This window comes from Brassica oleracea, chromosome C2, assembly GCF_000695525.1.
Source record: "Brassica oleracea var. oleracea cultivar TO1000 chromosome C2, BOL, whole genome shotgun sequence".
Classification (NCBI taxonomy): domain Eukaryota; kingdom Viridiplantae; phylum Streptophyta; class Magnoliopsida; order Brassicales; family Brassicaceae; genus Brassica; species Brassica oleracea.
In genome coordinates this window covers 48,614,280-48,629,323 of record NC_027749.1, presented here as the reverse complement: position 1 = coordinate 48,629,323, position 15,044 = coordinate 48,614,280, and the positions used below count along the sequence as shown (strand labels likewise).

At 34.1% G+C, this 15,044-nt stretch overlaps 2 protein-coding genes and 1 long non-coding RNA gene across 12 annotated transcripts; 2 read left to right on the top strand and 1 right to left on the bottom strand.

Annotated features, from left to right (window-relative positions):
• The first annotated feature begins 746 nt into the window (after positions 1–746).
• LOC106325492 (calmodulin-binding protein 60 G-like) lies at positions 747–3,910 on the top strand. Its single transcript, XM_013763544.1, has 6 exons — positions 747–951; positions 1,053–1,128; positions 1,642–2,173; positions 2,542–2,696; positions 2,777–3,125; positions 3,212–3,910. The coding sequence occupies exons 1-6, from the start codon at positions 875–877 to the stop codon at positions 3,679–3,681; spliced, it is 1,659 nt and encodes a 552-aa protein (XP_013618998.1). The 5' UTR covers positions 747–874; the 3' UTR covers positions 3,682–3,910.
• Positions 3,911–5,337: 1,427 nt separating this feature from the next.
• LOC106326078 lies at positions 5,338–7,107 on the bottom strand. Of its 4 annotated transcripts, none has more exons than XR_001267129.1 (6): positions 7,069–7,107; positions 6,711–6,979; positions 6,569–6,638; positions 6,359–6,482; positions 5,967–6,080; positions 5,338–5,745 (listed from the first exon to the last, which is right to left on the bottom strand). XR_001267129.1 is itself a non-coding variant. In XM_013764114.1 (5 exons), exons 1-5 carry the CDS (start codon positions 7,070–7,072, stop codon positions 5,699–5,701), a joined length of 363 nt encoding a protein of 120 aa, XP_013619568.1. In that variant the 5' UTR covers positions 7,073–7,106; the 3' UTR covers positions 5,338–5,698. The 4 variants fall into 4 exon arrangements, 1 of the variants encoding a protein (XP_013619568.1); XR_001267130.1 differs by lacking the exon at positions 7,069–7,107 and having other exon boundaries at positions 6,711–6,770; positions 6,864–7,043; XR_001267128.1 differs by lacking the exon at positions 7,069–7,107 and having other exon boundaries at positions 6,711–7,043.
• A 2,447-nt stretch (positions 7,108–9,554) lies between these two features.
• On the top strand, positions 9,555–12,323 carry LOC106322938. Of its 7 annotated transcripts, none has more exons than XR_001266592.1 (8): positions 9,555–10,031; positions 10,117–10,418; positions 10,513–10,601; positions 10,806–10,896; positions 11,059–11,164; positions 11,253–11,406; positions 11,505–11,839; positions 11,908–12,323. It is a non-coding gene; the product is annotated as an uncharacterized LOC106322938 (long non-coding RNA). The 7 variants fall into 7 exon arrangements; XR_001266593.1 differs by having other exon boundaries at positions 10,806–11,164; positions 11,505–11,583; positions 11,681–11,839; XR_001266589.1 differs by having other exon boundaries at positions 10,117–10,412; positions 10,806–11,164; positions 11,908–12,322.
• Positions 12,324–15,044: the final 2,721 nt, after the last annotated feature.

Here is a 15,044-nt window from a genome sequence, read left to right as displayed (position 1 = left end):
GTCTGGATCCACCGGAGTTGAGGGATAGAGCTGTTTGAAGTTTGTCAGGAATTAGGGTTTTTACTGCTCGGATTTATTTCTGGTTTTTAGGGTTAGGGTTTATGAGAGCAACGTCGTGCTGATAACGTGTTGTAAATGAAGTGTTGGCGAAATACTTCTGTTATCATTACTGTCGACCAGAAGGTCCATATATATACAAGGTATTAGACCGTCATAAGGTCATGTTTATCCTAACAAGATAAGGATAAGGATAAATACTATGTTACGGATATACATGGAATATATACTAGATAAACACATAGTCTCTGGTTGTTTTTATCATGTTCCGGATTGGGCCTGCAGTACGGGCTGGTCCATGGTCAATCATCATTTGGTTTATAACAAATTCTACTTTATAACTGACTTTCCCAATATGCGTGGATGTTCTTATAAACCGTTATATTTTGAATTAAATACATGAACATGTTTGGCCGGATAGAGTGTAAATTCGAGGTTATTATAAGCTTGTGACTCAACCAGCAATTGATTTGGTAACGAATATATATATGACACTGCACAAGTGTCCTTATGTTTGGTTTTAATTAATCAACAAAACACTAAATAACTAATCTATAGCGTTGTTAATGTATAGCGCTACTAAACTATAAGAGCAGAACGAATCTTCCTCGAAGTTTCAAGTGCTACTTCGTCAATGCTCTCCCTTAATTTATATAATCCCCCATCAACTACTCTTTCACAAACTCATCTCCTGCTCTCTCCTCTCCTCTCACACACACAAAGATCCCTTTCTTTTTCTTTTTTTAGAAAGACTTGATAAAATCTTTTGAGGTTTTCTAAAATCTGATAACACACAAACACAAACCAAAAGTGATCAATGAAGATGCAACACACCCATTTTCATGGGGCTAGTGTGTACAATGGTTTAAAACCTCATAAACTAACATTCAAGAAGTGAGTTTTCTTCCATCTTACAATACAAATATATTGTTTGGTTGGTTTTCTAACAAGAATTTAAGTTTTTGAGTTTGTTTTTTTTCTCATGTAAACCTCAGAGCCGTGAAGAAAGTGATGAGAGATCGGTTAACTAATCAGTTCAGGGTTGAGATGGAGAACATGGTCAGGAAAATTGTGAGTTTTCTCACCGTCTTCAATTACACATAAGCCACATAATTAATTAAAATCTCAATTAGTCACGAAATTAGTTAAATTAATCCATTCCTACAAAGCCGCCAGCTTTGACTGACTTCTTCTTCTCTTCTGTCCCGTTTTAGTTTCTGTGGTTTTATAATTTGTGGGCTCCGTATCAACAATATTGAACGGTCCTTAAGTCTAGCTAGTTTCTATAGTATATCAACTTATATACATATAACTAAGAAGTTTATTGATCGAGTTGTATGTACTAATATACGTATAAACAAAATACATGTGTTAATTAAACTAGTTACTAATTATGTTATTTTCAATGATTTAGGTTCGAGAGGGGCTTGATATATATATTTTTTTATAAAAAAAAATACATGTGTTTTTCTTTGTATCTTTTGCATGCAATTGTTGCAACTTGTTAACGTTTGCTTAGGTATACTTTATATTCAATGATATGCGTAAACTAGTTACTAATTATGTTAATTTTTAATGATTTAGGTTCGAGAGGAGCTTGATCGTGTTATTAAACCACATCTCTCCTCTTCGTGGTCCCCAATAGAGCGATCCCGTTCGGAAACGCCGTCCTCGCGTTCACGGTTCAAGCTGCGGTTCATCAACGCACCACCGTCTACGATATTCACGGGGGCCAAAATCGAAGCTAGGGACCGTTCTCCCGTAGCGTTCGAGCTCGTGGATACAGCCACGAATTCACGAGTCGTCTCAGGACCGCTCTCGTCTTCTCGGGTCGAAATAGTGCCGCTGAACGCTGACTTCACGGAGGAAAGCTGGACCGTTGACGTATTCAAAGGGTATATTGAAAAGCAACGCGAAGGGAAACGTCCGTTACTCACCGGAGATTTAACGGTGGCGCTTAAAGACGGCGTCGGAGTGATCACCGGAGTTGTTACTTTCTCGGATAATTCGAGCTGGACTAGAAGTAAGAAGTTCCGGTTAGGTGCTAAACTAACCGGTGGTGGCGCCGTGGAGGCGAGAAGTGAAGCCTTTAAAGTTAAAGACCAACGTGGAGAATGTAAGTATAGCTGTCTGAAACGGTTAATGCGTTTAGGGTAAAATATCAAAACAAATCACTTAGATAGCACAAAAAAAAATATTTGTCACAAAATAGTTTACAAAGAGAAAAATCTTAAAACTAACAATACTTTAAAAATAAAATGATTAAATTACTTTAAACCTTAAAAAAAATTATGGTAATAATTTAACCCTAATCTCACTCCCAAAATATTAAATTATAAATTCTAATTACTAAAACAAAAACTCAAGTACAAGATAAGTAAAAATAATACTTTTTAATTAATAATATTTAGAATAAAAAGTGTTTTAGTGCTAGTATTTCTCAATGATCAATAGTTTTTTTTTTCTACATTTTTGGCTATGCAGCTTATAAAAAACATCATCCTCCGTACCCCGGTGACGAGGTTTGGAGACTGGAGAAATTAGCAGGCGTTTCTGCGAAGCGTTTGGCTGAGCGGAAGATTTTTACCGTTAAGGATTTTCGTCGTTGGTATACGGTAGATCCAGAGGCGCTATACAACGTAAGATTGATTATAAACCTAAAATAATTCAATGAATCTTTGAAGTAAATAAACCTAACATAAGTGGTTCTTTCTAACAGCTACTTGGTGGAGGGATCTCAAAGAGAACATATGAAGAAGTAATTGTATCCCATGCGATGGAATGTGTTTTGGACGAAGCAGAGTGTTACATCTACAACACAACCGCTCTTGGCGTGTCGCTTATCTTTAACTCTGTATATGAAGTGGTCAAAGTGTATATCAGTGATGGCACGTTTCGAGACCCCGACCAGCTACCAGCTTATCAGCTGGACGAGCTGAAGCGTGAAGCGTATCAAAACCTTAGCCAGTTTAGGCCCTTTGTGGAATATCCACAAAGGTCCTTGCAATGCACTCAAAGTCCTGGATTTGGAATTGCATGTCCTGGATTGTACCACAACAACTTTCAAGGTATACACTAAGGTTTTTGATATATATATCTTATTATATATAGACTTAATAAATTATTTGATGTTTTTTTTTTTTTGAATATTTAGGAATTTCGGATTCCTCAGACTCTTTGAGGTCTCTTTACTTCACAGCTACAAACTCCACGATCCAACCAGAGAACTCACCAGCCACGACGTCGTATCACATTGATGGAAAATTCATGCAAAGAAACAGCTTCAATGTTAGTGAACACGATCCGGTGCACAGCGAATCACAAACTGTAGCGACAAGAGATTTTATCGAGAATGACGAGAATAATTTTGCTTATCATCAACATCATGACTTTCCCTTGAACTGGTCGCCTGGTGCAGCGGATGTGGAGCAACAATTGAATAGTTTTTGTGTTAGCGTGTCTGGCACGGAAGAAGCTGGAACGTACGATGTTAACATTAATGTGGGATCTCCAAGAGGCAGGTGGTGTAAGGTCAAGGCAGCCTTTAAGATCCGAGAAGTTTGGAAACTCACAACTGCCAGAAAACGAGGGAAGGCTTGTAAGAAGCCTTGTCTACTCTATTAGATACAGAGGTTTCGATTCTTATACGGTGCATGAAAGATGTGTATGTTGTGTATGTGTGTGAATTCATATTCTTTCCTTTTGATAGAATAGGGTTAGTAAAATGGATCCCGGCCATTGACTGTTTCCAATGGTTCAATAAGTACTGGGGATTAGTCTTTGTGTATACCATGTTTGATATGTAATCTCTACGAAAAAGGCTATACTGTATATGTAACCAAATCAGTTTACATGTTTTATAATTCAAGTATTTGTTTTTCTCTAATTTGAAATGGTTTTATAGCTAAGGACTTGTAACTTGTAGCCTTTACATTACATGACATATTGGATTCAAAGGTTTCTTGAGGTTCACGAAAGCTATATATAACATTACATGACATATTGGATTCAAAGGTTTCTTGAGGCTCACGAAAGCTATATATAATAAGATAAATTTATGTGTGTTTTTTTCTCTCTTTGCCTATACCATATATTTTAGAAAAAAAAAAACTTCTTTTTTTTTGGACAAAGTCAGTTTACATCTTTTAAATTTTGTGGTAAGAGTGTATTTCGATTTTATCCGCCAACAATGTGTAGATTCATTATCACGTTATATAATTATAACAAGTCTAGAAACATCATTATAAATATAAGATTATACCAAATCAACGAATACCATGAGGCATGACTCTCAAATTTCATAACAGAATCAACTTTCAAATCAAATCCCCACTTATCTTTCGCTTGGTTAGAACTTATTAGAAAAACTAGAGATTTTTCCGGACTACGCCCGGGTTTCTCGTATATACTAAATGAATTTTGATATATAATATTATTCGAATATTTAAATGTAAAATAATATTTATTTCTTTGTTCATTTTCTCATTCCCAAGTTTAAAAAAAAACAGATGTATATTCCCCATTTCCATTTGCCAAAAACTTCAGCCCTGAGGGAAGAGGAATATGAATTTATTTCAATTTTATATCCTCTGTTATGTTTACTTCATCAAAGATGTTTTAGTTTTTATAATTTAGCAATAGTTCGCTAATAAACTAAGATGAATAATGTTTGATCTTTTAGGTGTATTAGTTGAATTGGTTATTAATTAACTGAAAATTGTTTTTTGTTACATTGAAATGATAAAAAATATTTATAGTCTATGTACTTTATTTTCTTTAAATTTAACTATGTTTTTTTTGTTAATCTATTCTCTTTAACGTTTATTTATTTTGGTTTAATTTTTTCTTTCTGTGTAATCTATTTTTATATATTCATCTAATCGTATTGTGGAAGGTATATACAATTTCACAAATTAGTTCAAACTCCAATTTTTCATTTTAATCTTTTTTTAAACATGTTTAGACTATGAATTTATATGAAATCTGCAAGTCATTGTATGTCACACAAATTATCTAACAGGATATTTATGATTAATATAGTATCTCAAATTTTGCTATTCCATTTGAATCTATCGTACTCTACTTTTACATGTTTTATTTATTTATTTTTGGCTAATAGCTAGAATAATGGAATAATATTCGATACTTTTTATCTTATTTGGCTTAGTTACACCTCTGTTATTACGTGTATGTCATAGTTTGACTTAAAGCTGTCTCTCCTTATAGTGTGCTTTCAGGATACATATGTCTACTTTTTAGCCATCATGACGATCAAATACATTGTATCATCAGACGTAAGAAAAACGCAAACTCAAAACACACTACCTCTCCAGAAAAAAATCTTCAACGATTATCTATTCAGGACATAGCTTTGATTATCTCCAAGCCACAAATAGAAAAACAGTGTGAAGAGTATACATAAACAATAGAGAAATATTCTCAAAGCAGGAGCTACCTTTAGTCTGTAGCACTATCCTCCAGAATTCATCCATATCCTTTGATATTGGTTTTGTACACCTTCTGAAGGTAACACAGCCTCTCTCAAATGTGTGATGCTATCATTGACAGAGAATGCATAAGATTTGAGCCTTTAACAATGGTGTTAGCGATCTCGAAAGATAAAATTGAGATCTTAATCCCTTTAGTCCTCGTTGCAGAAGAGAATACCCCATATAAAACCCTCCATAACTGCAACATGACAGGAAAATATATTTTTAGGACAATACCGAAAAACTTATAAACTAAGAGTCAAATACATAATATGGTCTGATGTGGGACACACACTTACCATGTAACCTCCACACAAAAATGTTAAGATACTAAGCTCCAAACCATGAGAAGTCAACATCAATAGCATCACAGGAATAAAACCTAGAGTAAAATGTTCTACTATCAAATTGAGTGGCTACCTGAGTTGTATATGAATGATCGTTAGAACTAATTCTGGAGTTGTATATGAGTGGCTACTATCCGATTGTGGGCTCCTTATCAACACTTCTTCCAAAATAAGATTTTGGGCTCAGCTGAAACCAAAGTAGTTATTTCTAAACTATCATGATTTCCAAATGTTCTAAGAGAACTTTTCATTCAACCACTGGTTTTAGCAGTTTTAAGAGCTTTTGTGGCCTTGTGTTCCTTAAACTTGATGGGTTGACAAAAAGGAAACTGGAGGTCGAAAGAATCACCAGTAGTAGAATTATAACAAACAACACACACAAAAATACAATCTGAAATAAAGGTACATCGAATTCTGAAGCTTTACTTACATGGAATCAGTTGTTCAAAAAAAAAAAAAACTTACATGGAATCAAAGGGTCCCAGGGTATCGGCAAAACGTTTGATACTTCTCTCAAGAAAGTCAGTATGAGGAAACATTTTGTTTCGTAACCAACGTACTTGAGTCTTCTATAACTGCCTTCATAACTCTACAATGTAACAAATGTACTTAAATATTACGCACTTGCACGAATGAAGGATGAATATAATCGAAGGTAACAAAAAGATAGCTTACTTGTTCGGAATTATCATAATACTCCTTTCCAACCAGCGTAGTAATGATCGAGAGCTGACGTCTTGCTTCCCTATATTTCGAAGTATATAACATAACACATTAAAACAACAATTAAACCAGTTTCGAAGAAGGTAGAAATTACCCTTTTCTGTTAGTATATAGTGAGAGAGGATGGATACTGAAGAGGCTGAATGGTTTTCCTCTGTTACAATCATGTAGATATTTTGATGAAGCATGGTGATGGAAGACAACAGTTACACCTGAGATTTGGCAAGACGGTGAAGGTTAGGATTACATGTAATAGGAGAGAGATGAAGCGGCTGGAGGCCTGTGAATCAGACGGAAGCGTAATCCCGAATCCAATGGCTTGGTGGGATGTAGTTGAAATATAGGGAAGCATGAGATGCGCGCCTGAGATTTGAAGAATCAATGTAATCTTCTACAAAAGAGTTTCTTAATATATAAGCAGAGAAACAAAGGGTGGTGGAAAGATAGCTCACTCATCAAGATAGAGTTAAGAAAGGATTGAATGATTGAAAGTGGATCAGAAATGGAGATTTTCATTAATCAATCGGCAACAACACGGAGAATTGGAAGAGGCAAAACATGAAGTTAAAAACAAACAAAAAAAGGCGAAACAGGACAGTCGTATAAATTCAGAGTAAAGAAGCTAATGACGTGGCAAATGAAAATGATCTGATTGGATGATTTAAAATGGATTTAAAATGAGGTCGTGGACAGTCTGGTTACTCCTCGTATATCCCTTTTAGTATTTGTTAGATAATCTGCTGGCTTGGGACAGACTATTTTATTGCTCTGTGTTTCCAGTTATAAGTTTTGCCATATCGAGATGAATCGAGCTCGTTCAAAAGAAGAGGAAGCTCAGATGAACAATCGAAAGGTTAAAACGAGGAAGAAGATCAATGAAAAGCGAAGAACTGATGAGAATCAAAGAGAATAGCGGAAGATTCTCTATGATACCATATTAGAGGAAACAGAGTCGTTGAACTGATTTATTTATCTTATATGTTAAAACAGAAGTCACAACCTTGATTCATGTGTGATTTTTTAAAAACAAATAGACCTAAATTTGTGAAATGTTACAATATTTTTGAATATGACAATAAAACAATATTTTACTAATCTTTATATATATAGTTGTGATTTTAATAATGAAATAATAATCCGAAAATGTATATATATAAGAAGATACAAATACATGTGAAAGTTTGAAACAATCTATTCAATGAAAAAAATACACAATAAACTTATTATGTTTTAAAAATTGATAACATATTATTATAATATATACCAATTTAAAATTGAAAACAAAATGTTTTTATAAAAATAAATGAAAACAAAAACTCGCGCGGTTGTGCGGGTCGAGATCTAGTTTCTCATTGAATGAAGAGTATTTACAATTGAGTATATATACATCTCTAAACCAATGTAAACCAGAATCAATTCAACATAAATAACTCTATCCTAAACCGATATAAACCGGTGTGCTATAAATGATAATTTATGACTTTATAGTATACTAGATTTTGATCCGCGCTTTAAAAGCGCGGGATTATTCTCGTTTCAACTCTATTTTGTTTTTTTGGTTTTAGTTCAACTTTTGGTTTCGTTTTTTTTTTCAATCCAAAATGTAGGAACCGTTCGATTATTTATGTATTTGGATTTGGTTTCAGTTTGACTATTTTGGTTAGGGTTGGACAAAAAAACTTGAATCTGAATAACCAAACCGAATACAATCCGAAAAGTATTACCAAACCAAAACTGGTTATCCGAATAGGTTCAAAAAATTTGTATTTAGAGAACCAAACTTGATCCAAACAGAAGTATTTCAAGTACTCGAAAGTATTCAAAATAGATTTATATACTTCAATATTAATTAACTTTAGATTTAATATATAAAAAAGTTTCCAAAATATATATGATATTTGAAAATTTTCAAAAGTAAATGTCTAAAATAGCTAAACAATACTCAAAACACCAAAAATATTTGAAATATATATTGATTATATATCTAAATATTCATACCAAACCAATTTATATGTTAAGTTTATGTATTTTGCATACATTATTCCAAAGTTATGTAATATATTATTTTTATTTTTATATTTTGAGAAATTTAAAGTATATATGAATTTTTAATTTTTAAAAATAATATAAACGGTTGATCTAAACCCGAACCAAATCGGCAAAGATCTAAAACGAATCCAAACTGAAATTTATAAATTTACTGAAATCTTTAATCCTAAAAACCCGAAAAGACTTTGGTTCAAACCGGAATGGGTACCAAAATGCCCATCCCTAATTCTTGTTTTTTTGCTTGGTTAGAATAATAATGCGAAGAATATTTGGTAGAATAATGGAAAGATTTAGTTAGTTAATGTATATATAACATCTTAAGATTTATTAACAAATCAGATATAGCAACAATGTGTATCTCGGATTAAACTTTCCCTTTCTATTTATTTATTTTATTCAAAAAAACTCTAGTTGCATAACGGTAACATTGTAATTATAATGGAAAATTATAAACATGGAAGAGAGATAATTGATCTTCATTGTTATACACTTGATGTATTATAAAATTTAGTTTAGATAAATTTTAAATAATTAATAAATATATTCAGAAATTTGATAGAATTCAAAATTATCAGTGTCAATAATAATAAAAATATTGATAGACATATATGAAATATCTGAATTAATACTAAATTGGTTTAATTTTGTTTGGAGGTGGTCTTCAACGTTAAAATTTTGGTTTGATTTTCAAAACATAAACATGGAAGAGAGATCATAAAACTGTGATTTTCCATCATATCCACGTAGGCACAAAAAATCAACCAATGAAAAACTGTGATTTTGCCACGTCACACATTTGTTTTGTCGACAAAGAATACAGCTAATTTGGGCTGAACAAAATTGAAAGTGGCCCTGTAAAGAACAACTCATCTCTTTCTCGAACATTTTACCCTTCTACCCCGACTCTTCCAATTCACTATGTAACTACCCGTTTCGTGTTTCTTTCTTTCTCTCCCGAGTCATCTCCTTCTGAAACTCGATCTGATCACTGAGAATCTACGACGACGAAGAAGGTGGAGGAGGAAGAGGAAGAATGATAATCTCAGGCTACGTAATCGTTGTTCTATCTGTAACTGTATTCTATTGCGTCGATCCCGGAGTAGGAGACTCCTCTGACTTCGATGAATTCAGCGAATCCGAAGAGGAGCTCGATCCCGGCTCGTGGCGACGGAACTTTCGATAGGTTAACGGAGGAAGCGGTGGAGGAGATAGAGGCGGCTTCTTCATCCGGAGATCCGCGCTCGCAGTCGCTGATGGGCTTCGTCTACGGGACGGGGGCAAATCCTTCCTTCACCATAACTTTGCTGCTGAAGGTGGGAACATGCAGTCAAAGATGACATTTGCCTTCACGTATCTGCGACAAGATGTAAGCTAAAAGATTATTATTATTATTATTAATTTTTGAGTTTAAGCTTTAGAATTTGTCATTTGATTCGCCCTTGTGTTTGCAGATGCATGATAAGGCTGTGAAACCGCTGTGAATAGCTTCCTGATCTCAAAGGACTGTCCCGTGGTGGAACCAACTAGGATCCACAGCGGGACTGAAGAAAACAAAGGCGCTCTAAGGAAATCACGAGGGGAGGAGGATGAGGATTTTTCAGATATTGGAGTATCAAGCGCAGAAAGGCAATGCTGCGGCTATGTACAAGATTGGACTGTTCTACTACTTTGGTCTGCGAGGGTTAAGGCGTTGCACTGGTTTTCGAAGGCGGTGGAGAAAGGAGAGCCGAGGATTTTGTTTCCTCATGTAGTCGTATAATGTTCATTTGTATCTCTATTTTCGTTACATGTTCTATTAAATTTGAAATTTTCATGCATAAAGTTAAATGCGATAAACATTGTTTCAGTCGGTCGCCTCCTCTGCCTCTGGGATTCGCATAACATCAAGAAGAATGATGAATTTATGGGAATCAGCCTCCTCTTACTAGATGAACAGGTATCGACATCTTCTCTTTCTCTGGAATAATATATTCAATCTCTGTCTAATCAATACTCAATAATCGGTTAACAACTTCACGCTCAATACTGTGATCAACCTTAGAACTCCCTGTATAGCTTTAAATTAACGTTTGCATATGAAAATTCAGCTAAATCTACTTATATTAAGTATTGATTCACTGAACAATTCATCCACTTCCAGATTTAGTTGGGCAAATCCTTTCCGTTCAAGGCTCTGATCTGAACAACTCTGCAGCAACAACTCGACTTGCCGTCCGTTTCCTTACTGACCCGTAAGCCATGAATTCATCCTTAAATAGTTTTGATCCTTATCTCATTTAGTTCTTTCTTTCTAATAATTCCGTTGTGGTGTAATGGAATGGAATTCACCACGGTGAATCCAAAAATATTTGGAGGTATGGTTATCTACTTTAAAGAATAAAACATGTTCATAGTTATATTTGGAGGTCTTTCCCGAGTTGATACCATGGAAGGAAGAAAAAAAAAGAGTTCGTATCAATTGGAGAACTTAACACGTTCATTGCCAACTCCAGTGAACAGGTAAAACTCACGCTTTCAACAATCTTTAGTACTCATATGTGGCTTCAAAATAGTAACAAGTAATGTTAGGACTTTTCTCCCCATGAAGACAGAAGAAGCTGATTTTCTCTGTAAGGCTCAGATTGTGGGAGTCGTCCAGCAAAATGGCTTGTCGTTTGTATCTTGCACAGGTTGCAACATGAAGCTCGCAAAATCTCTCTGGTGCAACAGATGTGTTTCTCCTAACGCACCGGGGTCATCGGGTATGTACTGTTCTTCCCGATCCATATTTAAAGGAACACCCTAATTTCAATATATGTGCACGTTTGACGTACTTTCTCTGCTGTTCTGTGTGAACTAGCTGTTGATGACGGAAAGGAAAGTGCAACTTTTGTTGTCTTTGACAGGGAGATGATCAAACTCATCAAGAAAGAGGCAAAGTCTGGCTCCTGCGTAGATACGTTTTAACTTCTTAGATTGGTTTTAAAAAAAATTCCCTTACTCTAAATGCCCCCACAAACGCCAAGCCTACTACAGATTAGTGGCAGTGGGAGGAATGGAGCTACCAAAATGCCTCGAGGAGCTAGCTGGTAATGGATACCTTTCCAGCTACGTGTAACTCCATATAATTTCACCTCCAACCACCACAGATTCACCGTCTCTGCCATTAGTGACAACCTCTTCTTTGGCCCTCAGGTAGAGGTGTGGTAATCTACGTTTCACACTCTTTCTTTGTTCTGATTTAATGTCCCACTGTTTTGTAGAGTGGCAACAGCAACAAAGCTCCAGTCATGGATCTCAAATCTGGACAACCAACAGCATTTGCCAGCTCCGCTGGTGATGCGGCAAAGATAGCACTAGGAAATGATGGAGCAAATCAGCCAGGTTCTGCATACTGCAGCCAACGACAAAACCCGCAAACACCCACGTGAGTGATAGTATCAAGGCTATCAAACCGTCAACTCCACTTAGATTTTGCTCATTTTAATTTATTATATCCATATATTTTCCCTACTTTGAACTTTGGTTCTTTTGGATTTTCTGAAAATTTCTCTTAAAGAATTAAATAATTAAAGTAACGTTGACGTGTCTTTGATTGTCCGTAGCTTTATGAATGTTCAGCTCTGATGTCAACATTGCATTAACGTAGGTACCTGTTAACAAGCATGTTGTGTTGCTAATATATCTATGATGAGCAACCAAAGAGGTCAACGATTCACAGTAATAATACTAAAACCATAATCAATAGATGTATATTACTGACGTAACCCTAATTCGTTCTTCGCCACCTTTCGACTTCCACCTCTTCCATTTCTCTTCTTTCCAAATCCGTTTCGACGAGTAATTTCAAAACTAATCAAACAATGTAGTGAATTAGTATTGGTGGTCAAAATACCATTCAAAATATTTAAACTAGTTCGTAAAAATATATACTACTCCAAGATTCAAACGGAAATGGAAAAAATACAAAAATCACATCATACCATATATAAGATCAAAATAGGTGACATTAGAATAAAATAACAAGAAGATAATATATAGTGTAATAAGATAAAAACTGAAAATTCAGATATACAAACCGCGCATAGCATCATTAACAAAAATAATATAACAACAGTTGAATCCAATAACATCAACCATAACCCTTCTTTAAAAATGGAAACCTCTGATCTATACATATAACAAGAGTTACAATACACTTTAACTAGAAATTAGCATCGCAAGTTTAATTCAACTTAATAATATTATAGGAAAAAATCCGGGTGTAGCCCGAACAAACCCTCTAGTTTTGATAATTATATATACTAACGTCACATAAACATGGAGTAAATACATATTGTATCTTCATTCAGTTATTTATGTAAAATACTATGTCTTCCACGGTTTTTTTGGTCAACGTTAATTAGATTGGTTTGATGATGGTATTAGTTGTCCACCATGTTCGAAATTGCTCTAGGCGCTATACGTATGCTCGACCTGGGTTTAGCGAGTTAAGAGAAAATCGGGAAAAAATTGGAGAGTACTCGGGTAGTAATTTTTTATGAATATTAAATATTTTCACATTTTCGAATTATCCTATATCTAAAATTGTTTTGAGAGTTTATACCAAACGTTGTATAGTAGCGCAGCGGTTACATTAAGTTGATTTAGTTCTCTTGTCATGGGTTCGATTGCCAAGAAAAATATTTTTTAGCTTTTTTAACATTTCATTAATGAAGGACACATTTGTAATTTGCATTTCATCATCTTCCTCCCGACCTGTTTCTTCTCTAACCCTAGTTGACAGCCGTTTTTTTTTTAACATAAATCATCTTTTTCTTTGGCGATTAGCTTCGATTCTTGATCGGTAACAATGAAATGTGATAGATCTATGCTTAAAGGACCGATTTCGAACCGAAAAGTGCCAAAATATGTACCTTTTTTTAATCCAAATTTTTACCCAAATAACACAAAATCGCGGCGGAGCACCACCGAGTTGCGTTTAACCGGCGCGAAATCGGCCAACTCGGCCGCGTTTTTGAACATGGGTCTAGATTAGTTGACCATGTGGTTATAAATGACTTTTACTCTTCATTAAAAGTGAAGGTAAAAATGGTTAGTGTAAACAAGAAAAATGGTACTATAAATATGGTATTTTTAGCAATTTCTCAAATATTTATTATACATTAATAATTTTTCTATGTTTAGTTTAATATAAATTATCGATATATATATAAAGATGTTGGTGACCCTCTTGTGATGCCACGTGGAAAGTCGTGCATCCAAGAAGCGACACCTGTCCCTTTTCACAAAAACGATGCGTTTCATTTATTATTGTTTGTGTTCCGTCTGGGTTTTCGTTTTTTCTGTTGTCATTATTTTAGTTTATAAATTCCTGTCCACTAAGAATTAACTCCAAATGTATATTCGAGACTTATACATATTGGACTACTTTGTTAAATTGGGCCAAATTCTAATCTTAACAAAATAATAAAATATAAAATATAAAACGATTTTAAATCAGTAAAATATTACAGACGAAAATAAACAGAAATTATAATAAATCTAAATATAGAATACTTATGTCGGTAGAAGAAGATATGACAATAATGGTGATGGTGGAAGAAATGACAACGGTGGTGGGCGGAACAAATGACAGTTCTCAGTTGCAAATATGGTAAATGTAAACCGCGTCGGTGGTGATGTGTTCTCCACGTTCTTCTCCAAGAAGTCAGATCTTAAACATGCAAATGAAAGGAAAAAAATAAGTCAAGGATAGGAAAAAAACGAAGACAAGAAAATGAGTGTGTTGGGAAGAAAAGAAGTCAAAGATCCCAGAAGTTAATGCAACTATTGGATTTAAAAGCAAAGGATGTATGATCAATGAAAGAAAAGAAACAATATATTAAAAGAAATTAAAGTAAACGTCAAAGCATAAAGAAAAATCTGAATTTTTTTCAAAAAAAAAAAAAGATCTGAAGAAGTTAAGAAAAGATCTGAAGAAATTGAAAAAAGTAAATTGCAGGAGTCGAAAAGAAAGCGAAGAAGAAAATAAAAACAAATTAAGGAAGAAGAACGATTTGATGAATAAATCTATATTTTCCTATTCTTTTATGGTAACTGGAATAAATCTATCATACAATAAAACTACTTTATAACAAATATTTTATAAAACTAATAATATTTTATAAGAAAATATTAAATCGAGTATTTTATTAAACGAACTACGTGTCATCTTTCATAGGTTTTGTATGTCGAGGGATTGGTGAAAAAAATATCGTCTCAGTGAATATTGTCTCAGTGGCCCAAAAAAAGTCTCTAACTAACACACACAAATAGTAATCTTTGCTAAGAGAATAATATTAACTTTTAAAATGAATTAGTAGTATAACACATAATATATCTTATAACCGTTATAAAT

Coding starts and splice junctions, on each gene's coding strand:
- LOC106325492 (XM_013763544.1), top strand. CDS start 875: ATGAAGATGCAACACACCCATTTTCATGGGGCTAGTGTGTACAATGGT. Junction 952..1,052: donor CATAAACTAACATTCAAGAA/GTGAGTTTTCTT, acceptor TGTAAACCTCAG/AGCCGTGAAGAAAGTGATGA. Junction 2,174..2,541: donor TAAAGACCAACGTGGAGAAT/GTAAGTATAGCT, acceptor TTGGCTATGCAG/CTTATAAAAAACATCATCCT.
- LOC106326078 (XM_013764114.1), bottom strand. Junction 6,639..6,710: donor CTATATACTAACAGAAAAGG/GTAATTTCTACC, acceptor TTCGAAATATAG/GGAAGCAAGACGTCAGCTCT. Junction 5,746..6,358: donor CTGGGACCCTTTGATTCCAT/GTAAGTTTTTTT, acceptor GTCATGTTGCAG/TTATGGAGGGTTTTATATGG.